Here is a 22,163-nt window from a genome sequence, read left to right on the forward strand (position 1 = left end):
ATGAAATCTACAAGTTGTTTGAATCATCATCATATATGCCTAGATACCCGTTCAAGACTTACTTATTAGGAGTAAGTCTTGAATAGTCCCCGGTTTGGGACTGTTCTTGGACGTTTGATCTCACTTAGGTGGTGAATGTGTGTCTTCTTTTCAATTCTGAGGAAAATCTTGGCTTATCTTTTCTCTACATTGTTCTCTGGGTACATATGTAGATAAACAATTATCTACATTGTGTACTTGGAGAACTGTAGGGAAATGCTGCTGGATTTTCCTTAGAATTGAAAAGTTGGCATATATTCACTAGTGAGATTAGACGTCCAAGGATGGGTTAGGTTGGAGTGATAAGGACCTTCGACTGCATGCATACAATTGAACATGTCACTATCTTAACTTGCTGTATACGTGTGTGATTTGAATATGTGAGTGTATGTACTTTAATAATGATTGAATAGTATAATGAATGTTGTGTTTAATTAATAGAGGTGGTCTTCTTGAATGAGATGGATCGTACTTGGATGTATGGTAGTCGTGAATCGATTGAGTTTGTGAATGGGGTCTCGGAATTCTGTAGAAGTGCATTAGAATATCAAACATCCTCTGGAGCAGTCGACTTTTATTGTCCTTGTTTGGATTGTAGAAATGTGAGCAAGGTTAGTAGTATACATGTGGTTAGTGAGCATGTCTTTCGTCGTGGGTTTAGGCCTCAATACCACGTATGGGTTTGGCATAGTGAGCAGGGGAGGTATATGGGAAGCTCGGGAGTAAAGAATGATGTATGTGAAGAAAAAAAGAAGGATGGTGATGAGTTAGGGGATGAGAATTTGGATGATGAATTTGGAGATGATGATAGGGATCGGGTAGACGAGATGATACATGAGGTTGAAGATCAGTCATGTAGACGACCTCATATTTTTGAGTCTATCTCTCAGACTGCTGAAAAGCCGTTGTATCCAGGTTGTACAAAGTACACCAAACTTTCCGCGGTGGTAACACTGTTCAACATTGAGTCGAATGCTGGTTGGATGGACTCTAGTTTCACATCGTTGTTGGAAGTTTTAGCTGAGATGCTCCCTGATGAAAATGAACTGCCAAAGTCGTACTATTATGCGAAGAAGCTGATGTGTCCTTTGGGTTTAGAGTACGAGCGGATACATGCTTGTCCTAACGATTGTGTGCTTTATCGTAATGAGTATGAGCATTTACATGAGTGTCCACGTTGTGGATTGTCGAGGTACAAGCGTGAAGGAGCTGGAGGTTGTGAAGGACCACCAGCCAAGGTGTTGTGGTATCTACCCATAATACCTAGATTTAAGCGCATGTTCTCAATTAAAGGAGATGCGAAGAATTTGAGGTGGCATGCAGATCGTAGGAAGAAAGACGGTCTGCTCAAGCATTCGGCTGATTCGCCAGAGTGGAAAACTATCAACAGGGTGCATAAGTCATTTGGTAATGAGGATAGGAATCTGAGGCTTGGATTATGTACGGATGGCATGAACCCTTTTGGCAATCTCAGCTCGCAGCATAGTACATGGCCAATAGTTTTAGTGGTTTACAACTTGCCTCCTTGGTTGTGCATGAAACACAAGTACATGATGTTGCTTCTTCTATCGGGGCCCAAACAACCTGGAAATGACATAGATGTATACCTTCAGCCGCTTGTTGAAGATTTACAGAAGATGTGGAACGAAGGAGTGTTAGTATTTGATGCGTATGCTAATGAGATGTTCACTCTGCGTGCCATGCTTTTTTGTACTATGAACGATTATCCAGCTTATGGGAACTTATCTGGGTATAAGACTAAAGGAAAAGAACCTTGCCCGATTTGTTTAGATGACATGAAATCTACACACCTTAAGGGCTGCAAGCATGTGTATATGTGCACACGAAGGCTCCTCAGCCGCGACCATCCCTATCGGTTTAAGAAGAAGGCATTCGATGGGACGGTTGAAGAAGAAGTTGCTCATAGACCATTAACTGGTACTGAAGTTTATAATCAGGTGAAGGGCATTGAAACAGTCTTTGGTAAACCTGCTAGTGAGGTTGATCGACCTACAGGATTATGGAAAAAATAGTCCATTTTTGGAAACTCCCATATTGGAAAGATCTAAAGGTCAGACATTGTTTGGATGTCATGCACATAGAGAAGAATGTTTGTGAAGCTATTATCGCGACACTTATGAATATTCCGGGCAAGACAAAAGATGTTAAGGCGTCACGACTTTACTTGGAAAAAGAGGGGATTCGACCAGAGTTGTGGGCTTAGAAAAGGGACGGAAGGAAGAAGAAAAGAGGGGAGGAAAGGGTTGATGATGAAACTCAGAAAAGTAAAAAGGTGGAGGATTCAGAGAAGAATTATTTGCCACCAGCTTGCTACACGATGTCGCGTGCAGAGAAACGGATTTTTTGCGAGTCATTGTATGGCATTAAGGTCCCTACTAGCTACTCATCGAATATGAAGCGCTTTGTTACCTTAAATGGTGAGTTGAAGTTATCGAGTATGAAATCGCATGATTGTCATGTCATGATGCAAGTATTCTTACCGATTGCAATTCGTGGGATACTTCCAAAGCATGTGAGGCACACCATTACAGAACTGTGTTCATTTTTTCATTCAATCTGCAGCAAAGTCCTAGACCCGTCGACCCTCGATTCCTTGCAGGCCAGAGTAGTTGAAACTCTTTGCAAATTTGAGATGTATCCCCCCCCCCCTGCATGCTTTGACATTATGGTCCATCTCATTGTCCATCTAGTTCGAGAAATTAAGCTGTGTGGTCCAGTGTTTTTGAGGTGGTGCTATCCTTTTGAGAGATATATGGGAACTTTAAAGGATAAAGTTCGGAATCCTGCACAACCAGAAGGTAGTATAACTCAAGGGATTGTGGGTGAAGAAATCAGTAATTTTGTGGCTGAGTATTTTGCTAGTGTTGATCCTGTTGGACTTCCGACATCCCGACACGAGGGCAGACTTGAGGGCAAGGGTACAATTGGTTCAAAATTGATCACACCTTCCGTAGAAAAGCGTAAACAAGCTCACTTATTTGTATTGCATCACGTACCAGATGTCCATCCTTATTTAAGTGAACATGTGGAGGAATTAGCAATCCTGGAAAAGGAGTGAGGGCATTGACACAAATGCATAACAAGGCTTTCATTGATTGGTTTCATAAACGAGTACTCAATGATTTGGATGAAAGTGTTCCTGAAACAGTCAATCGGTTAGCATTTGGTCCTCGTGAAGCTGTACGCTCTTATGAGGGTTATGATATTAATGGGTATACGTTTTGGACTAAACGTAAAGATCTAAAGTCAAGATCGCAACAAAATAGTGGTGTTTCACTTGTGGCGTCGTCTACACAATATGCAAGCTTGAAAGATAAGTCACATGTACATGCTGAAAGCAACTATTATGGGCGAGTACAAGAAATATGGAAGCTGGACTACTGTACTTTTAATATTTGCGTCTTGTGTTGCACGTGGGATGACAATAATCGACGTTGTGTAAGAAACGATGATCCTTGCGGTTTCTCTCTTGTTGACCTTAGTCGTCTACGTGAAACTGAGGAGCCATTTGTAATTGCATCACAAGTCAAGCAAGTATTTTTTGTAACTGATCCTGCTGATCATAAGTGGTCAATTGTTGTACCTGGTAAAAGGAGTATCCTCGGTATTGGTGATGATGATAATGAGGAAGAATATGATGGGTTTGAGGACCTCCCCCCTTTTACCTATCCTGAAATTCGTGTGGAAGATGATGTAAATATGTCGGAGAACTATATGCGTGTAGATCACACGGAAGGGATAAATGTACTTGAGGATCCTGTGAAACGGCGGAAGGTCAATAAATCATGAAACATAAACTCAGGTGTGTAATTTCTCCATTTCCGGCCTATTTTCGCCTTTTCGCTCCCAAATCGTACTTATCAAGTGATTTAACCCCAAATTTTCTTTGAACATGATTATATAAGGTATGATATAACTAGTATGTAGATTGTTAGGCTTTAATTTGTTGTTGGTTGAATTTCGGCAACGAAAAGGCCATTTCCGGCCTATTTTGGCCTTTTCGCTCCCAAATCGTACTTATCGAGTGATTTAACCCCAAATTTTCTTTGAACATGATTATATAAGGTATAATATAACTAGTATGTAGATTTTTAGGCTTTAATTTGTTGTTGGTTGTATTTCGGGAACGAAAAGGCCATTTCCGGCCTATTTTGGCCTATTTTGGCCTTTTCGCTCCCAAATCGTACTTATCGAGTGATTTAACCCCAAATTTTCTTTGAACATGATTATAGAAGGTATAATATAACTAGTATGTAGATTGTTAGGCTTTAATTTGTTGTTGGTTGTATTTCGGGAACGAAAAGGTCGTTTTCGGCCTATTTTGGCCTTTTCGCTCCCAAATCGTACTTATCTAGTCTTATATGCACGTGATGCGTGCGAAAATATGTAGAAATATAAATTAGTTACTAATATCATCTAGTAAAGCAGTAATTTTTAAATTTGAAATCAGTTTACTAAATCAGGGATCTTAATTTTTTTCAAAAATTTAGTTGAGAATGAATTAATTGATTGTGTCGTAGATTTTCATTATTTTCTTTCTTTTATGCCTTTTCTATTTATGCCTTTTCTATCTTTTAATTTTTTCATTAATTAGGTAGTTACATTCTTTTATATTTATTTTTCTCCTTTTTAAAATTTTTTTATGTCCTACCCCTATTAACATATATATATAGCCGGCAAGTTGAACTGACTCGAAATACCCAATCTGAGACTCGTTTTCTCCCGAATAACCCGTCCCGAGACTCGTTTTCATCCGATAACCCAACACGAAAGTTAATAGATCGAATCCAAATCTACCCGGCTTGTAAGTCACCCGTCCCGAAAGTTAATACATCCGAATAGGAAGTGACTCGACCCGAATTTGACCCAATAATGATGACCGAAAACTCGACCTGAAAAGTTGTCATATTAGTTGCTTTTAAAAAAAATTAAGGAAAAAATTGTCATGAAATACTTATGGACTATTCATTCATTATTTAACTTACTCTCGTTTGTCGTATATGTGTTTTATTTATTTGCGACATTAAAAAACCAATTTAATCCGTATGACTCGTTTGCCATCTTTATAAAATAGATAAGTATTAGATATGTATACCATGACTTTTTTAGTAATAATGTTTTCTCATAGGTATAATACATTTATGATTATTTTTAGATTTTGACTATTTGTATTTCCTTATACACAAAACAATCTTAACCATAAATATTTAAAATCGGAAAAATTATATATAAGAAACAACAATTCAAGTTTCATGAAATACATAACATTTCAAGAAAGCAGATCTATTATATTATGGTCTTGTTCTTTTGGACTTATTTTCAGTTTAGTTTAGTTAAGTTCAGTTCAGTTAAGCTAAGTTCACTTAGTTTTCTCTCACGGTTTTCATTCATATTATAGTTCATTTTGGTGCAATTCAGTTCAGTTCAGCCCACTTCAATCCAAAAGAACGCCTATATAAAGACTATAATAGTTCTCATAAAGTTTCAAAGAAAAATAGTGTTGCATGAATATATGAGTATGTGACTATCAATATACTACATTGTAAAAAAAAAAAAAAACTATCAATCAAAGCATTGTCCTAATATAAAAAACAATTCTATTACAAAAAGTGTTGATTACATTGTGCATCAACAAAATTTTACTTTTGACCAAGCCCACCGTTTCTCTTACTACCAAGTAACAACTGGACTATATAGATAAGTTTCATATTCAAGTCAAAGTTTGATGTACAGAGCTATAATATGTAAATATGTTCATATTAGAGAGAGACATGACTTATAATATACCTGATTTACATCTCTCTTCCACTTTCCCTCTATGAAACATCTCTCTTCCACTCTCCCTCTATGAAATGCATCTCTCCTCTGCTATGGGGTATGTCTCTCTCTCCTAACATCGTCTGTTATGTCAATTGGCGACTTCATTGGTGCCGCTACCTTAAGTGTTTACCCATCTCACTCATGTCTTCACGAATTTCCCCATCTTCATTCACTACTGGGGGAAATTGAAATCAAGTCGTAAGTTTACAATTTCAGTGGAAAAATGAAGAAATTGAATGCTAATTGTTTGGCGACTCTTCAACAACAACAGATAGGGATAAGTGTCCATTTAGTTTAAGTTGTGCAAGGTTGCCAATTTTAATATTTACTTGCAGGTTAGTTTTTGCATGTGAAAGATTTTGGTATGAATTTTTTTTGTTGTACTTACATTTTTCAGTACAATTGATAAAAAGTTGTGTGGTTTTCTTAATTTCTTGTGAAATGCAAGAGATAAGTATGGGTGCTATTAGTTGGAAATTAGTTTTTTTTCTTGTTTAGAAATTCAATCGGATGAATTAAAATTCCCCATATAGTTCTACACTCAACATTTTTTTTTTTTTGAGGGGATTCAACATTATTTTTTTATGAAAGAGATAAATTCATAATAATCAAAGGGAAGAAGTTTCATGATGCAATAATAGGGTAGAAGAACTTTCTTATAATGTCTAGTTTTATGATTATATGGATATAAACGCAAATAAATGAATCACACGAATTTAAAAAAAAATACTTTACTAATTAAGAATGTTATGATGCAAATTTAATTGAAGTTTAAGTTTTGAAACTTAAGTATTGTAACATTGGGTTATTGTGATTTTGGTTTATTGTAAGAACATACCTTTTTTTTTTCTCTCTTGAGTGAAACTGCAACTCATTTAATTTGCTTGCTGCTCTTCATGGTGTGGGTCACTTAATCTTGGCTCCATAATTGAAATCACCAGAAAAAATAATTAGACGTTATAGTTGTACAAAGAATATGGGGAAATTTTTTTTAGTTATGCTTTATAATTACCTAATGTTGATTTTCCAATTAAATTGTGCTGATGCAATGGAATAAGATGAACAGAGAACAGAGTATCTCGAAGAATTGAAGATTTTGGAAGACGAAGAAAATGGAGAAAAAAAAACTGTCATGTGGTTTTTTGTTTCTATAATTTCGGTTACTGTATTAGTTAACTGCTTGTAGTGGCAGTTTTGTTTAGTGGGAGTAGTGATTAGGTGTAATTTTATTAATTTAGTGAGGGTAAAATGGAGCTTTCATTATTTTGGTGTCCCCCTATAGTTCCCATATAGAATAGAGATGTTCATATTAGAGAGAGACATGACTTATAATATACCTGATTTACATCTCTCTTCTACTTTCCCTCTATGTAGTGGCAGTTTTGTTTAGTGCGAGTAGTGATTAGGTGTAATTTTATTAATTTAGTGAGGGTAAAATAGGAAGATTTTGGCCTATTTTGGCCTTTTGTATCTCGAATCTTGAAGGAGTGGTTCAAGATACACATCTATGTCATTTCCGGGTTGCTTAGGACCCGAAATAAGAAGTGATAACATAATAAATTTATGCTTCATACATAACCAGGGAGGGAGATTATAAATGGCCAGTAGAACCGGCCAAGTGCTATGTTGGGTACCTATTGTGCCAAATGGGTTCATCCCATCTGCACAAAGCCCAAGCTTAAGATTTCGAGGTTCTTTACCGAAATCAGAAAAGTTTTTTGGTCGATATTTCTCCATTGCAGAGAATCGGCCGGATGTCTAAGCATCCCATCTTTCTTCCTCTCGTCCGCATGCCACGTTAATAATTTAGCATTATTTTCATCCGAAAATAACGCCTAAATCTCGGAATGATTGGAAGATATCAAAGAACCTTCGCCGAAGTTTCTTTCTTTCTCACCCCTCATCATTCTCCTTTCTCTTGTATCGAGACTTTCCACACCTAGGACACTCACGCAAATCCTTGTGCTCGTTTCGATACAACACACAATCGTTTTGACATGCATGTACCATTGGACACAACGATTTCTTTGCCTCATAGGTAGAGTTGGGAATTTCATTCCCTTCAAGTAGCAATTCTCGTAAGCAAGTGAACAACTCACTTAGACTTTTATCTGTCTAACTGTGTTTCGATTTCATATAGAACAATGTGAGGACGTCAGACAGTTTAGTGAAATTCTTACAACTCGGATACATAGATTTGCCCGCTGTACTTAGAATAGTATCATACATATGCGGACAATCGGTTCCTTCATCCTCCACATTGTGCAACATCTCATCTACCCTATCATTCTCATTATCATCATCTCCTTCAACCTCAACCTCAACCTCAACCTCAACCTCATCATCAATGTGATCAACATGCAAATAATCATACAAGCTAGTGGAGCTCATACCCTGATCATAAAACTCTCCATGCCATGTCCACCTAGTATAGTTACTCTTAAACTCATGAAGAATCAAATGATTTTTAATTTTATCCACATCACGATAACCCCTTGAGTTATTGCAATCACAACAAGGACACAAGACTAACTTTGACCCATTCTGCGATTGATGTTCTAACGTAACCCTGATAAATTCATCAACCCCTTGTAGAAATGTCGCCGAAATCTGATTACCATACATCCAGTTTTGATCCATATTCAAACATTGGAGACACCAACCAAGAACACAATGGATCACATCATTAAAAGTGGCTTATAAAATGCAGTCATGACCATTTGGGTCCTTGTCACTCCAACCTAACCCATCCTTACTTGAGTTTCTCATGTCACTAGTATGTCCATATAGGTTTGATTATAATTCAACATATACTATCCTAATCACATAATAACCAAACAATTCACATATACTTTCCCAATCATATAACCAAATAATTCCTTAGATTTCCCGACCTTCCCACCCCCATATAGGTCTAGTCATAATTCAATATTATAGAGACAATTAAAACAAAGCCAAACTAATGGTTAGATTAATGTAAATAGAAAATAACAAAAGGTATAATACATACCTCTGCTCTCAAGGAGTAGCGAAGAAAAGTACAACGACGTGCGCTTGGAGAACCGACAAACCGACGGGTACTAAGGTGGCAACTAAAGTACAATGTAAAGGAATGACAAAGTGAGAGAATGCAACATCATTGAAAGAGATGATTTTGGATCGTCACACAGCTTATCACTAAATTTCACAAATTCTAGGTAAATAGGAAACTACAATATAAATCCTAATACGTTTGAAATTCTAAAGTGCGCACTCAAGAATTCTAATTCATAATCAAAAAACATAATTCTAAAGTGAGCATTCAAGAATTCTAACTCATAATCGAAACACATGATTCTAAAGCGAGCATTCAAGACTTCTAACACATAATCGAAATACATAATTCTAGAGTGAGTATTCAAGAAACAAATGCAAGAAATTGATTCAATATAAAACTTATGAATATAATTATATATTAGCTAGCAAGGAAGTATTTCGGAACACTACACAAACTATACAAATTCATAAGCTACAAACATCCTAAATTCAATCTAAAAATTGATTTCACACATGTTTATCATGAGTTGAATTCTAATTTTAACCCCTTAACAAAAATTAGAACTAAAGTTATTTAATGCAACCCCTGAAAAATTAAGAGAACTTGAAAATACATGATTAATGTAAATTAATACAAAAAATAAAAAAAACAACAAGAATAACATACATTGTCGACACCGGCACCGACGGTGGCAAGTAACTCCGTAGCGGCGGCGGCAGGTTGGTCTAAGTGGCAACAAGTGAGAGAGAAAGAGTGCACCGTAAAAAATGGAGTGACCGAATGCATGAGAGAGAGTTTGGGATGAGACGCAAAACCGAGTGACGTTAATGGCATCGGCGGCGAAACGACGACAAGTTTTTGCCAGTGAAGTGGGGCGGCAGCCGGTGAGTGCGACTGAAAACCGAGAGAGAATGAGAGTTAGGATTGTACCGACAATGAGAGAGAGAAAATGCGAATCTAAAAACGCCACAAACCACCAGAGAGGGGTTGAAAGTCACCAGAGAAGCAACAATCGTCGGCGAGCGAGTGTGAGGGCGAAGGGTTGTTTGCAGGTTAGAGAGAGAGTATGAGATTTCAGTTTTTGCATGTAATTTAGGGCTCGAAATAATATCGTTGGGCTGCTGGGGGCGAAAAATGATTGTGGGTAAAGGGTGATTTGTGTTGGATGGGCCTAGAGGTCTGACGCAAATTAGCCTTTTGCAACGCACTTTAGTGAAGTGCGACGCAGATAGGGGCCTTTCCAGGATGCAGCGATGTGCGTCGGATGGGACTCGGTGTCCGACGCACATTCTTGTATCTGAGCTATATGCGTCGCACATCTAGAGGGTACAATGCATATAATTCGTATCTGGTGCTTACATGCGTCGCAAATTATGTTTTTGCATCGTTTTGCTTATCGTGTGACGCACTTGTTGGATGCAAATCGTCCTTTTTCTACTAGTGTGATGGAGCTGGCTTCCCCCATAATGGAATATCAGCAAGCAAACTCCTTATCTATTCAGCTTCTTGACTTGCCAGATCTGAAGCAATAAACTCAGATTCCATTATAGATTTGGCAATACATGTTTGCTTTGATGATTTCCATGATATAGCTCCTCCATCAAGAGTAAAAACATAACTGCTTTTAGATTGAATCTCATCATTATCCAACACCCAATTAACATCACAAAATCCTTCAAGGACATAAGGTGTCCTTTGCTAATGTAGACCCCAATTTATAGTTCCTTTTTTATACTTTAACAATCTAATCAAGGCAACCCAATGCTCCCGATTAGGATTGTGAGTATACCTGCTCAATATACTAACATCATAAGCTATATATCATGTCTAGTATAATTCATCAGGAACATTACACTACCAATTATTTTTGCATATTATTCTTGTGATATACTACCACCCTTATTCTTTTTCAAATGAATACTAGAATCATATGGGGTTTTCATGGGAACACAATCAAATTGATCTAACTTCTTAATATTTTCTCAATATAATGAGACTGATTTAAAGATATCCCATATGATGTTCTAGTAATCTTTATTCCAAGAATAACATTAACCTCTCCTAAATCCTTCATCTCAAAACAAGAAATTAGGAAACTCTTAGTTGCATAACTACGTCTATGTTGGTCCCAAAGATCAACATATCATCCACATATAGACATATGAAAACACAACCAAGGTCATCAAATTCGGAATAAACACAAGCATTAGAATCATTTACCAAAAAACCATTTGAAGTAATAGTTGGTGAAATTTATCATAGCATTATTTTGGTGCTTGTTTTAAACCATACAAAGATCTAATAAGCTTGCATACCTTGTCCTCTTGACCAGGAACCTCACATCCTTCAAGTTGCTTCATATAGATCTCCTCATTTAACTCACCATTCAAAAATACAGTTTTCACATCCATTTGATGTACTATTCAATCGTGAATAAATGCAAAGTGCAATTAATGCTCTAATGGTGGCTATCTTGGACACCAGAGAATAGGTATCATAGAAGTCTAAACCTTTCTTTTGGCGATGCTGTCCAACTACCATTCTAGCCTTATACTTGTCTAAGGACCCATCAGGCTTGCATTTCTTTGTAAAGATCCACGTACTACTTAGGGCCTTATAACCTTTAGAAAGGTTTGACAAAATCCAACTATTATTACTTATAACATACTCTATTTCACTGTTAAGAGCCTCTAACCAAAAACTTGAGTCTACCAATCTCATGGCCTCAGCACAGGTTCTCGGGTTCTCTTCGAATACAAACGCATTGACATCTTACTCATCTAAGCACTCTTTCTCAGCTAAAAAGGTAGTAATAAAATCAAGTCCGAAACTAGACTCAATTCTAGCTCTCTTACTCCATCTAGGTTCTAAGGTCTTACTATATGCAATCACTACTACAAAAAAGGGCAAACACAACACCCCATAAATTAATTCTTATTTAAGCAACCGTTATATGAAGTCTAAATTTAACGTTTTAACTGTAGAACTATTATCTTAGGTTGTATTGATAATATATAACTTAACACTTAATTTAATATGTGTTATCTTTGCTATGAAAATATTATGTGTGATGCTTTAATTTTTTAATGAGAATAATAAAAATTGTTCTCTTTGCTTTATTATCAACTAGTTTTATATGCACGCAATGCGTGTGAAAATATGTAGAAATTTAAATTAGTTACTAATATCATCTAGTAAATCAGTAATTTTTAAATTTGTAATCGGTTTTCTAAATCAGGGATCTTTATTTTATAAAAAAAAATTAGTTGAGAAGGAATTAATTAATTGTGTCGTAGATTTTCATTATTTTCTTTCTTTTATGCCTTTTCGATCTTTTAATTTTTTCATTAATTAGGTAGTTACATTCTTTTATATATCTTTTTCTCCTTTTAAAATTTTTTCATGTCCTACCCTTATTTTATTTATATAGCCGGCAAGTTGAACCGACTCAAAATACCCAATCCGAGACTCGTTTTCTCCCGAATAACCCGTCTCGAGACTCGTTTTCACCCGAATAACTCGTCATGGGACCCGTTTTCACCCGATAACCCGACCCGAAAGTTAATAGACCGAACCCAAATCTACCCGGCTTGGAAGTCACTCGTCCCGAAAGTTAATACACCCGAATAGGAAGTGACTCGACCTGAATTTGACCCAATAATGATGACCAAATCAAACCTGATAAGTAGGGGTGTAAGTGGATTTGACTGGATTGGACTTTGCCAAATTCAAATCCAGTCCAAAGTTTTTTGGACTCGAGAAATTGAGTCCAAGTCCGATCCAAATTTTTTTTGCGTCCAGTCCAATCCAGTCCAATAATTTTTTCTTGAGTCTGAATCCAGTCCAGTTCAGTCCAATTATTATATCTTTTTTTCCGATTTAGATTCAATGATTCACAATGTTTTTTGAGATGCTTGAGCGTTTGACATCTGATTCAATTATCAATATCCACAAATTAGATTGAAAGCTTAAATTAAAGTAAAATACTATGAATAAAAAGTTGAATTAGATGCTTACCTTGATCTAAGTTGAGAGGAAGCAGAGAGACTGAGAATTAATCTGAGGGAGAAATTGAGAATGCGAGAGTAGAGATAGCGAGGTAGAAAGAAAAAGAAGAGTAAGAGGAAGTGAGTAGTAAGGACTGAGGAGTGAAGTGAGATAGAATTAATCTGCTACTAGCCTACTACTGCAGTACTGCTAGTATAATTTACTTATTTAAAAAATTGAGCTAAGTGCAATAGTTTGGCGCCAAGTAAAATTGTCTGGCGCCAGTTGAAATATTTAGAGAAGGAAGGTTGAAAACTCCAAAATTTTAAAAATAGTATCAATTTTTTTGAATATATACATTATATATATATATGTATATATAAATATTTTTGGACTAGACTGGACTTATTGGATTCCAAAGGGATGAGTCCAAATCCAGTCCAAAAATATTTGGACTCGAAAAATTGAGTTCGAGTCCAGTCCAAAAAATTTTCAATCCAGTCTAGTCCGACAAGTTTGGACTGGACTGGATTGGACTCTGGACTTTTCGTAGTCCGCTTACACCCCTACTGATAAGTTGTCATATTAGTGCCTTTAAAAAAAATTTAAGGAAAAAATTGTTATGAAATATTATATATGATTTTGCCACTATTCATTCATTATTTAACTTACTCTCGTTAGTCGTATATGTGTTTTATTTATTTGCGACATTGATAAACTGATTTACCCCGACCAAATGCGACCTAAAATCTTATGGACTCGAGATGGACTCATACTGGAACGGAACCGACCCGACTCAAACACAAAGTTGACCCGATTGTGACCCGTTGCCGTATGACTCGAGATGGACTCATACAGCCGTAAAGGTTTTGTGTGATCCTTTTTATGCTATCTTGTAAACTATTTTGGTAGAGATGCGGAAAAAACAATATTGGAATTTTTATGGGAAGGGGCAACATTCAATGATATGGGGATAGTTAGCTCCTTATGCTATGATCTCATTTAATTACTAATCTATAAATTTAGCCAATTTTACTCCTCCTAAATCAGCAAGTTGGGCTATTAAGTATATTTGTAAGGGAAGACAAGAGATAATGAGTAGTTGTCGAAGCACTTGGATGTCTGCTAGTCAATATCAGACTGCTGATTTGTATAAACAAATTCAAGGGAGTAAGGCAACTTTACATTGGTGTAATGATGTTTGGGCTCATTATAACATACCTAAACATAGTTTCATCTGCTGGTTGGTTATGCTGACACTACAACAAATAGCTTCAAGGAGGGCAATTAAAATTGCCCTCTTTGATACAAAATTTGCCTTCATAGGTTACGAGGGCAATTTTAAAATTGCCCTTCCGTTGCCCTTGTAGCCCCGTTGTATTAGGTTTAAAGGGCAAATCTCATATTTTTGCCTCTTTGATACAATAATAAAAGGGCAAAAAATTTTGCCCTCTTTTGATTCATCAACTAAGGCAAATAAAGTTGCCCTCTATGATCATCAAAAAGGGCAATACTTTTGCCCTCTTTGCTCAAAAACAAGGAAGACAAATACAATTGTCTTAGTTGGTCTACAACAAACAGGGCAAAAATAGGATATTGCCCTGTTTGTACTTTATCAAGCGGGGCAAAAATAAGGTATCGCCTTCTTTGAACTTTATCAAGCAGGGCAAAAATAAGATATTGCCCTCTTTTTACTTTGTCAAGCCCTGCTAGCCATCCATTAACATGATAGAAGTTGGGAAAAATTGCAATTGCTAAAAGTGTCGGGAAGCACGTAACATTAACACCAGATATCACGTAATACACCTTGCAATTTCTGAAATACCACATGTCTCAAAAATAAGAACACAGTCTGATGTATCTACACTACCAAATCACTATTTGACATTTTCTGCACCAACTAAGCTTTGCAGCGGCTAAATCTTTACACTCTCAACTAAAATGTTTAATGTACAAATCAGATACCACATAAAACCAGAAAATTCTAGACGAATCACATTTTCTGCACCTGAGACTGAGATAGTCAGGAAGAGTCCACTAACATTTCTTCATAGCAAGAGCACCATGCTGACAAGTCGCCAAAAATTGTGAGCCTCAGGAACTCGGTCACAAGATCTCTTCATCTGCTCTATAAAACTGTAGCAACTTCAACTCTGCCATTTACAGAACATTACAGAACAAGTCATTTATATTAGTCATATTTTTGTTTATAAGAATCTACCGAGTATTAACATTAACAGAAGAGAACATGTCTAATATACTAAGTATGATATGTTCTCTTTGTCAGAATTTACTTCAACTGTCAAAGAAACAACTAATATATAAAACAAATGTTTTCAGTTAGAATGTTATTAAGTTTGTCTTCATGTTTATTTTCGAAAATATCAGATGTTTTATAGTTTCATTTTCAAATTAACAAGTAAATGTTATGTACTACCTGGAAAGTTACAAGTTTACAAAAATGAAACTCAAAGTTGTACATGAACTAATATGAAAGTCAAAATGATTAAAGTAGAAAACTGAGCAGGTATAAGTGTATGATCCAATAAATATTAGGCCAAACTTCCATTTTAAGCCATTAGAAAAGAAAGGTAATAAGACACTTTTTTTTTTATTAGATTTCAAACTTTCTCATGTTACCTCTCAGATACTCTCAATTAAGAGTTTATCCTATAGAATTCTACAAGGTCTTCTCATGTGCTTACAGATTTGAGATACTATTATGGTTAGCGATCATGTATACGCCAAGCAAAAGATTCTATACTATAGGTTGAACTTTGCAGCTTATGATAGTTTCTTCAAGAGCAAACAAATATCATCAAGCTTAACTTTACCATCAAAATGAAAACCAATACTGCAATATAATAAGTAATTATGTATGTAAGTTTTTTATGTGGAGGAGTTGATTATAAGACAAGCCTTATTATGTCACCTGTAGGCAGTTGAGCTTAGCTAGAATATGTAAGTAGCACTGTTGACCTGGGCAAGCTCTACAGACCTGTTGGCGCTCCTAAGATTTGACTTCCTTAACTATTGTCCAGAAGTGGTGCACCTTTTCAGGGTGTGCATTAAACCTCCTGACAATTCAGCTCTGCAGACTTCTGCTATTTTCATGCTAGATGAGTGACCTTTATGCGACTTATTAAGTTGAACTATTAATAGCGATGTTGATTGAGATTATGCTTATTGCCACATTACAACACAGAAATCTTGTTAGAATTCTAGGATCTGTGTACATGGGGAAGAGAAAATGTTGCTCTATGAATACATACCTAATAAGAGTTTGGATGGCTTTATTTTCGGTAGGTTTACTTTACTTATCTACTTCTAAGTCTCTTATATTGCAGACTTCAAAAGCATCTTGCAAAAGCAACAAAAAGAAAGAGTTCATGAATTGGAGACATTACCTGATCAAAGCCCAAGTGAAGTCGTAATGACCTCAATCTTCTTTTCCAGTCTTTCCTCTCTTTCTTTAGCCTCCTTTTCCTTTCTCTGACTTTCAGCTTTTAGGAAATCTAATTCAGCTTGCATTGCATTGTTATTACCTCTTAGTTGTTGAATCTTCAGCCTCCAATTCTGCTTTGCCTTTTTCCCACCCTTGTCCACCACCGGATGTCCTTTACCAAGGCCCCGGGCATACCCCGAACAATGGCCAAGCACCTTCATGTAAGCCTCGTCTATGGAAAGATTATCAATGCCATTCTCTTGAATTTCTTTCTCGTGTAACGTTTTAAATTCGTTGAACTTTGCTTCACCCTCTTCATCAAAACTACCATCTTTATGCCTTCGGTAATCCATCAAAGAAACATTACAGAACAAGTCATTTATATTAGTCATATTTTAAACCACCAAAAATACATACATGCAAATATGTATTTATATCAGCAATCTGCAATTCACCAATTTATGACAGAAATTCTTTTATCAATCATACTTCCCTTCCCATGCATAACCCCTTTACTTCCCTGAAGCTGAAAACTTGATTTGATACGTCTAGGGAACTCAAAAAACCAACTGCACAGTGCACAGTAACTAAGTAGTTTTAAAAAACCAACTGCACAGAACACACTGCCAGAGTCCAGAGACTTTTCTTAAGCCACTTCCTCTCCTAATCAAATATCTGCTAACTTCGCTAAACTGAAAAATCTTACTACATTAATTTCCACCAAAGCCAAGAATGATGCATTAGTTGTTTACCAATTACCAGATTAGTAAAAGCGAAAGAAAAATATCAGATAAGCTGAAGCCATAGAGATGAGCCTCTGACACAACGAAAAACACATGAGAAGAAGACGATTTAACTCTTGGGTATACCGTCAAAACTATTTTGATATTTATAGATGATGATTAAAGACAAATTAGAATTCAATGAATCAAACCAACCTCTTGTCTGGTGGATGTTTAGGTTGCAAGCAGCCCAAGGGACATGGTATTACTAATGGTCTAATGCTTACGAAATGTAATATAAAATTTGTAGTAGTTTGGCATCTTGTTGCTGTAAATTACTACAATTAACTTGCACAGATTAGGAATTGTTTGTAGTGCTCTTTTCTCTTTTGACCTTTAATTATTTTCCATTGAGAAGCTTACATTGTTTATTTAAGTTCACTATAGAACTCATACTTGTTGGAGGGAGATGTAATATGCCAAAGCAATGCCCTTGAATCTTAAATTGACTACTTTGTACATTTACTATATCCCTGTTCTGACTCTTTGATTTCCCCTGGCATAATTGCGTCAATCCCACCGTCATTCTTTGTAGAAATGTGAATACTTGGGTATATATCTACTTGATATAATAGAATTGACATATCATTTGCTCAATAGGACATGAATTATGCTGAAATAACTTACTGTTTTGTTTTTCTCCACAATTTCAAATACATTGGGTCATTATCAGCTTCTGTTTGTGTTACGGTGGATTGAAACCATCGCATGATAGACCTAATCTTACGTTACGTGCATCAGCCTTAAACTCGGGATATAGATCATCAAGGTGCTTCCATGCCATTGAATCAGCCGGGTGCCTTAGTATGTCCTCATCAACGCGCCTCTCGTTATGCCATCTCATGTGTTTTGCAATTCTTGATGACATAAAAAGCCTTTGAAGCCTTGGCACCAAAGGAAAATGGCGAAGAACCAAGCGAGGAATTCTAGGCTTAAGTTGTGAGATCCCTTGAGATTTTGTTAAAGAAACGCTATCATCTAATTCACCACTGCTTTCTTTCCATCGAGACTCCCCACAAATAGGACATGCATCAATGTTAGCATAGTCTTTTCTATAAAGAATACAATGGTTCACACAAGCATGAATCTTCACATAGTTCAATCCAAGATCTTTTGTGTACTTTTTTGCTTCATATGAACTCTTAGGGAAGCTCACATCATAATTAAAGGCCTTGTGCAATGCATTAAGCAACCCATTAAATGACTTATCACTCCAACGACCACTCACCTTAAGTTGCAAAAGAGTTACAATGAACTCTAATCTTGAGAATGTCTTACACCCTGGATAAATCTCTTCTTGTGCATCTTTCATCAATTTGTGAAACTTGTCAGGGAGTTCATCATCACCCCTATCCCTATCATCTGAAACTTGAGGTTCTACAACTACATTTGTGGCCTCACGCACCAAAGAAGCTAAGTCATCAGACACAAGGGGATCTTCATCCTCAAAGTCATCACCTTCCTCTTCGGACATCTCTTCATCCGTGACTTCAAAGGATTGTTCCTCTCCATGAAAAATCCATGGATTGTAATCAGGATCTATTCCGACTCGAAAAAGATGAGCCCGCATAGTATCTTGATCTTGATCAAAATAATTTCGACAATTCAAGCAAGGACACCTTAACTTTACCCCAGAATTAGGAGCGGTGTCCCTAAATGCAAAGTCCAAAAACTCTTTAACACCTTTCTTGTAATCTCCTTGTTTCCTTCCATTAAACCCTTGGATGTGCATCCAACTTCTATCATTATCCATGATAATTCCCAAAAAATAACTGAAATAACTTAACAAAAAAAAATATTAAAAACATACATCATAAAAAAACCAAAAGCCAATCAAATAGCACTAACAGTCATAAACTGAAACACCTCCATTTCTAAATATTTAAGTACCACTTTGGCCGTGTTCTTTTTACCGTAATTCTCATATATTTATTATATGAACTTATTACATATTATTGAAGTTCATTTTATAAGCTGTTAAAACTTAACTAAACTTAAATTGAAAACTTATTTTTTAAAATAAAGAGAATGCACCCTTAATTTGTCAATTTATTTTCTACGACTCATTAAAACTACAAAAGACAGATATGTTTTATACAAATTGCAGCTACCTATTGGATGCAACCAAAAAAAAACATAACTAATTTTAACCATTAAGTAGCTAATCTCTTTCTGACATAACAAATTAACAGCAAATTAAATTAAAAAAAGATGTGGAAACTAATCAAATTTTGCAGCCTAATGGAATTCCAATCTTTTTCAAATCAATTCCATCCCAAACATCATCTAAGATAACCAAGATTCTATCTCCGTTTCCAATTCTTTCCATAAGTCTCCCCGCTCTGCCAAGTTCACTTTGGTTTGTAATTGTCATGCCTAACATATCAATTAACTGACCTTGAATCTTGATAATGTCAGGGGTCTGAGACACTACAGCAAACACCACCTTATCAAACATATTACTGCACACTTTACCAATATACTTAACCAAGGTTGTCTTGCCAATCCCCCCATCCCAATGAGACCAATAATCCTTTTGTTTTTACTTTCCAAAGCTTTAATAGCCGCATTGACAGATACAACAGCTGAAGGAAAAGCAGTGAACTCGTTATCTGATACAAGTTGTATTCCTTCACTCGGGTAAGATACCGGTGGATAGTTATTGCTACGCTCCACAAGCGACACAATTTTTTTCATTTTTTTCATGGCTTGCTTACTTAGCCTGTAACGTTGCTGACAATCAGGACATTTGCTCTTTGAAGATGAATATTTATGATTTATTTCCTATGGCATCTGAAAGGTGAACAGAGCTTCTAACAAATTGCAGGGAACAAATCATTAGACCTAATTATCAAATCACTTAGTATATCAAATTATCGCTTTATCAAGGAACTCAATTCAAATCACTTAGACGTCTGCAGTACGATACACTATGTTTGTAGAAGATTGTTGTAGCATCTCAATTGCTTAATCAAGGAACTCAATTCATAAAAATCATTATCAAATCACTAGACCTAATTAAATTCAATTCGTCTGATTTTGTGGAAAAAGTTAAGCAAACCTAATTGACAAAAATGCTGAAACAATCATCCATACATCTAATTTAAAAAGCGAAATTGAATGATTTACCTGAAGATGCGATCGAATTAGGAAATTGCTAAGAAAATCTGCGAGAAACGTCAATTCGAAGGCTTGAAAAACTGAATTCGAAGGCGAGAAACGTCCAATCCCTAAAACGATGAATTGGTAGGGAGAACTGGTCCTTTCAATGTTCCATTGAAGATTATGATCGAAGATTACTGCCCAAAATCACCAGATTTTCTAGAACATGTTAAGTGAGATTGAAGATTTTGTAGAACACTCTTTTCGAAAGAACACTGTTTGTTTGCGGGGAAATTGAATCGAATAGAACAGTGTGTCATTTTAATCCTTTTTTTTTTTTTCCCTTCATTATTAAAGAGGGCAAAAGAGTTAAAATTGTTGTTTTAGGTATTTAAGAGGGCAAAACTTTAAATTGTTGTTTTAGGTTAATATTAAAAAGGACGAAATTTTAAATTGTTGTTTTAGGTTAAATATCAAAGAGGGCAAAATTGAAAAGTTGTCTTCTTAGTTGGTATCAAACAGGGCAATTTTGAAATTGTTTTCTTAAGTGATAGCAAAGAGGGCAAAACAATATGATTGTCTTTTTAGTTAATATCAAAAAGGGGGAAATATTTTTGTCTTCCTTGATACTATTAAATAAGGCAATCAACTAGTTGCCCTATTTTATTCAAATAAATTGCCCTCTTTGATAACATTTCTTGTAGTGTGAACAGGTTGCAGACTAGGGACAAACTTGTGAAGTTTGGGGTCTGTGAGGAAGATACTTGTATGTTGTGTGATGCTGGGAAAGAAGATCAGCAACATTTGTTCTTTGAGTGCATCTACAGCAGGAAGTGCTTGCAAGCTATTAAAGAGTGGCTGGGGATTCATACCACATCCAGAAACATAGTGCAGATTCTGGATTGGACTAGGAGGAGATATAGAGGTAGTAATTTCAGAAGGAAGGTAGTCAGGGCTGGTATTATAGCTGTGGTGTACAAAATATGGCAAGAAAGAAATAATGTGCTGTGGAACTCACAAGTTCGAACTATTGTTTCTGTTGTAAATGATGTAAAGTATATAGTAAAAGAAAGAGTTAGGACTAGATTGGGGAAAAAAGTGAAAGATAGAGATGTTGTATGGCTGCAGAGCCTATAACTTTGTTTGCAGCTTCTGTAGACTGAGTGTTCTGTAGTTCATTTCGGATAGCACATTGCTATCTCAGTTTTGGCAATACAAATTTTACTTACTTACCAAAAAAAAAAATTTAGTCAATCCCTTATTTGTGCTCGGACTAGTTTCACATAATAGGTCACTCGATGTCGTCATAGTGTGGAATCAGTATAAGACTCATCTTTATCTAGTAAATGTAGTGAACTTGATGTATTGATACTATTTTTTTGTGCTTTCTTGAGTTAAAGCTGAATATTGTGCTGTTTATATTACAAAAATAATTGTTTGGTAGACATTTAGCTCAAACTCTGTTCTTTCCTTTTGGACTTTGGCCTAACTTTTGAAGAGTAAGTGTAATCTTAGGATCAAACTTCCAGTTTATTGTTCCATTACAGGGGTTTGCAGAATCACTGTACATTTGGGGATTAATTTGTAACAGTTACACTTGAAAGGAAAAACGACCTAGGTAGTTTTTTCAAGCCCCTTGCTATCACTTGGAACTTACTCTAGTTTCTGCGAGTGCATGTAGATCTAAGGATCAATTATCACTGCTGTGTACTTCTGACTTTGTATGATTGCTATGCAAGCTGTCTTAACACTACCTTTTCCCTTTCCTTTGTCCAGCAAGGAGCTCATGTATGTATCAGCAAGTCCGTGTTGAGATCCTCTAGAGTTTCAAAATAACTCTACACGGTAGAGTTTGTTAAATATCAGTCGTTGATTAAGAAATCAAAGACTTGTATTTTCTTTCCCAAAAATCCCCCCTATTTTTCCCCCG

The 22,163-nt window shown here is 36.0% G+C and overlaps 3 protein-coding genes across 3 annotated transcripts in view; 2 read left to right on the forward strand and 1 right to left on the reverse strand.

Annotated features, from left to right (window-relative positions):
• LOC104902901 (protein ALP1-like) overlaps positions 1–22,028 on the forward strand; it is a 47,217-nt gene extending 25,189 nt beyond the window's left edge. The window contains exon 3 of the mRNA XM_048645956.2: positions 22,010–22,028. The gene's annotated coding sequence lies outside the window, so the exon portion shown is untranslated. The remainder of the gene's footprint in view (positions 1–22,009) is intronic.
• LOC109135778 (uncharacterized) lies at positions 17,817–20,630 on the reverse strand. The gene is made up of 2 exons (XM_048646718.2): positions 20,261–20,630; positions 17,817–18,903 (listed from the first exon to the last, which is right to left on the reverse strand). Exon 2 carries the CDS (start codon positions 18,882–18,884, stop codon positions 17,817–17,819), a length of 1,068 nt encoding a protein of 355 aa, XP_048502675.1. The 5' UTR covers positions 18,885–18,903; positions 20,261–20,630.
• LOC104897263 (uncharacterized) lies at positions 19,918–21,370 on the forward strand. The gene is made up of 2 exons (XM_048646717.1): positions 19,918–19,931; positions 20,947–21,370. The coding sequence occupies exons 1-2, from the start codon at positions 19,918–19,920 to the stop codon at positions 21,368–21,370; spliced, it is 438 nt and encodes a 145-aa protein (XP_048502674.1).
• Positions 22,029–22,163: the final 135 nt, after the last annotated feature.

The sequence above is a fragment of the Beta vulgaris genome, chromosome 6 (genome assembly GCF_026745355.1).
Source record: "Beta vulgaris subsp. vulgaris cultivar EL10 chromosome 6, EL10.2, whole genome shotgun sequence".
Lineage (NCBI taxonomy): Eukaryota > Viridiplantae > Streptophyta > Magnoliopsida > Caryophyllales > Amaranthaceae > Beta > Beta vulgaris.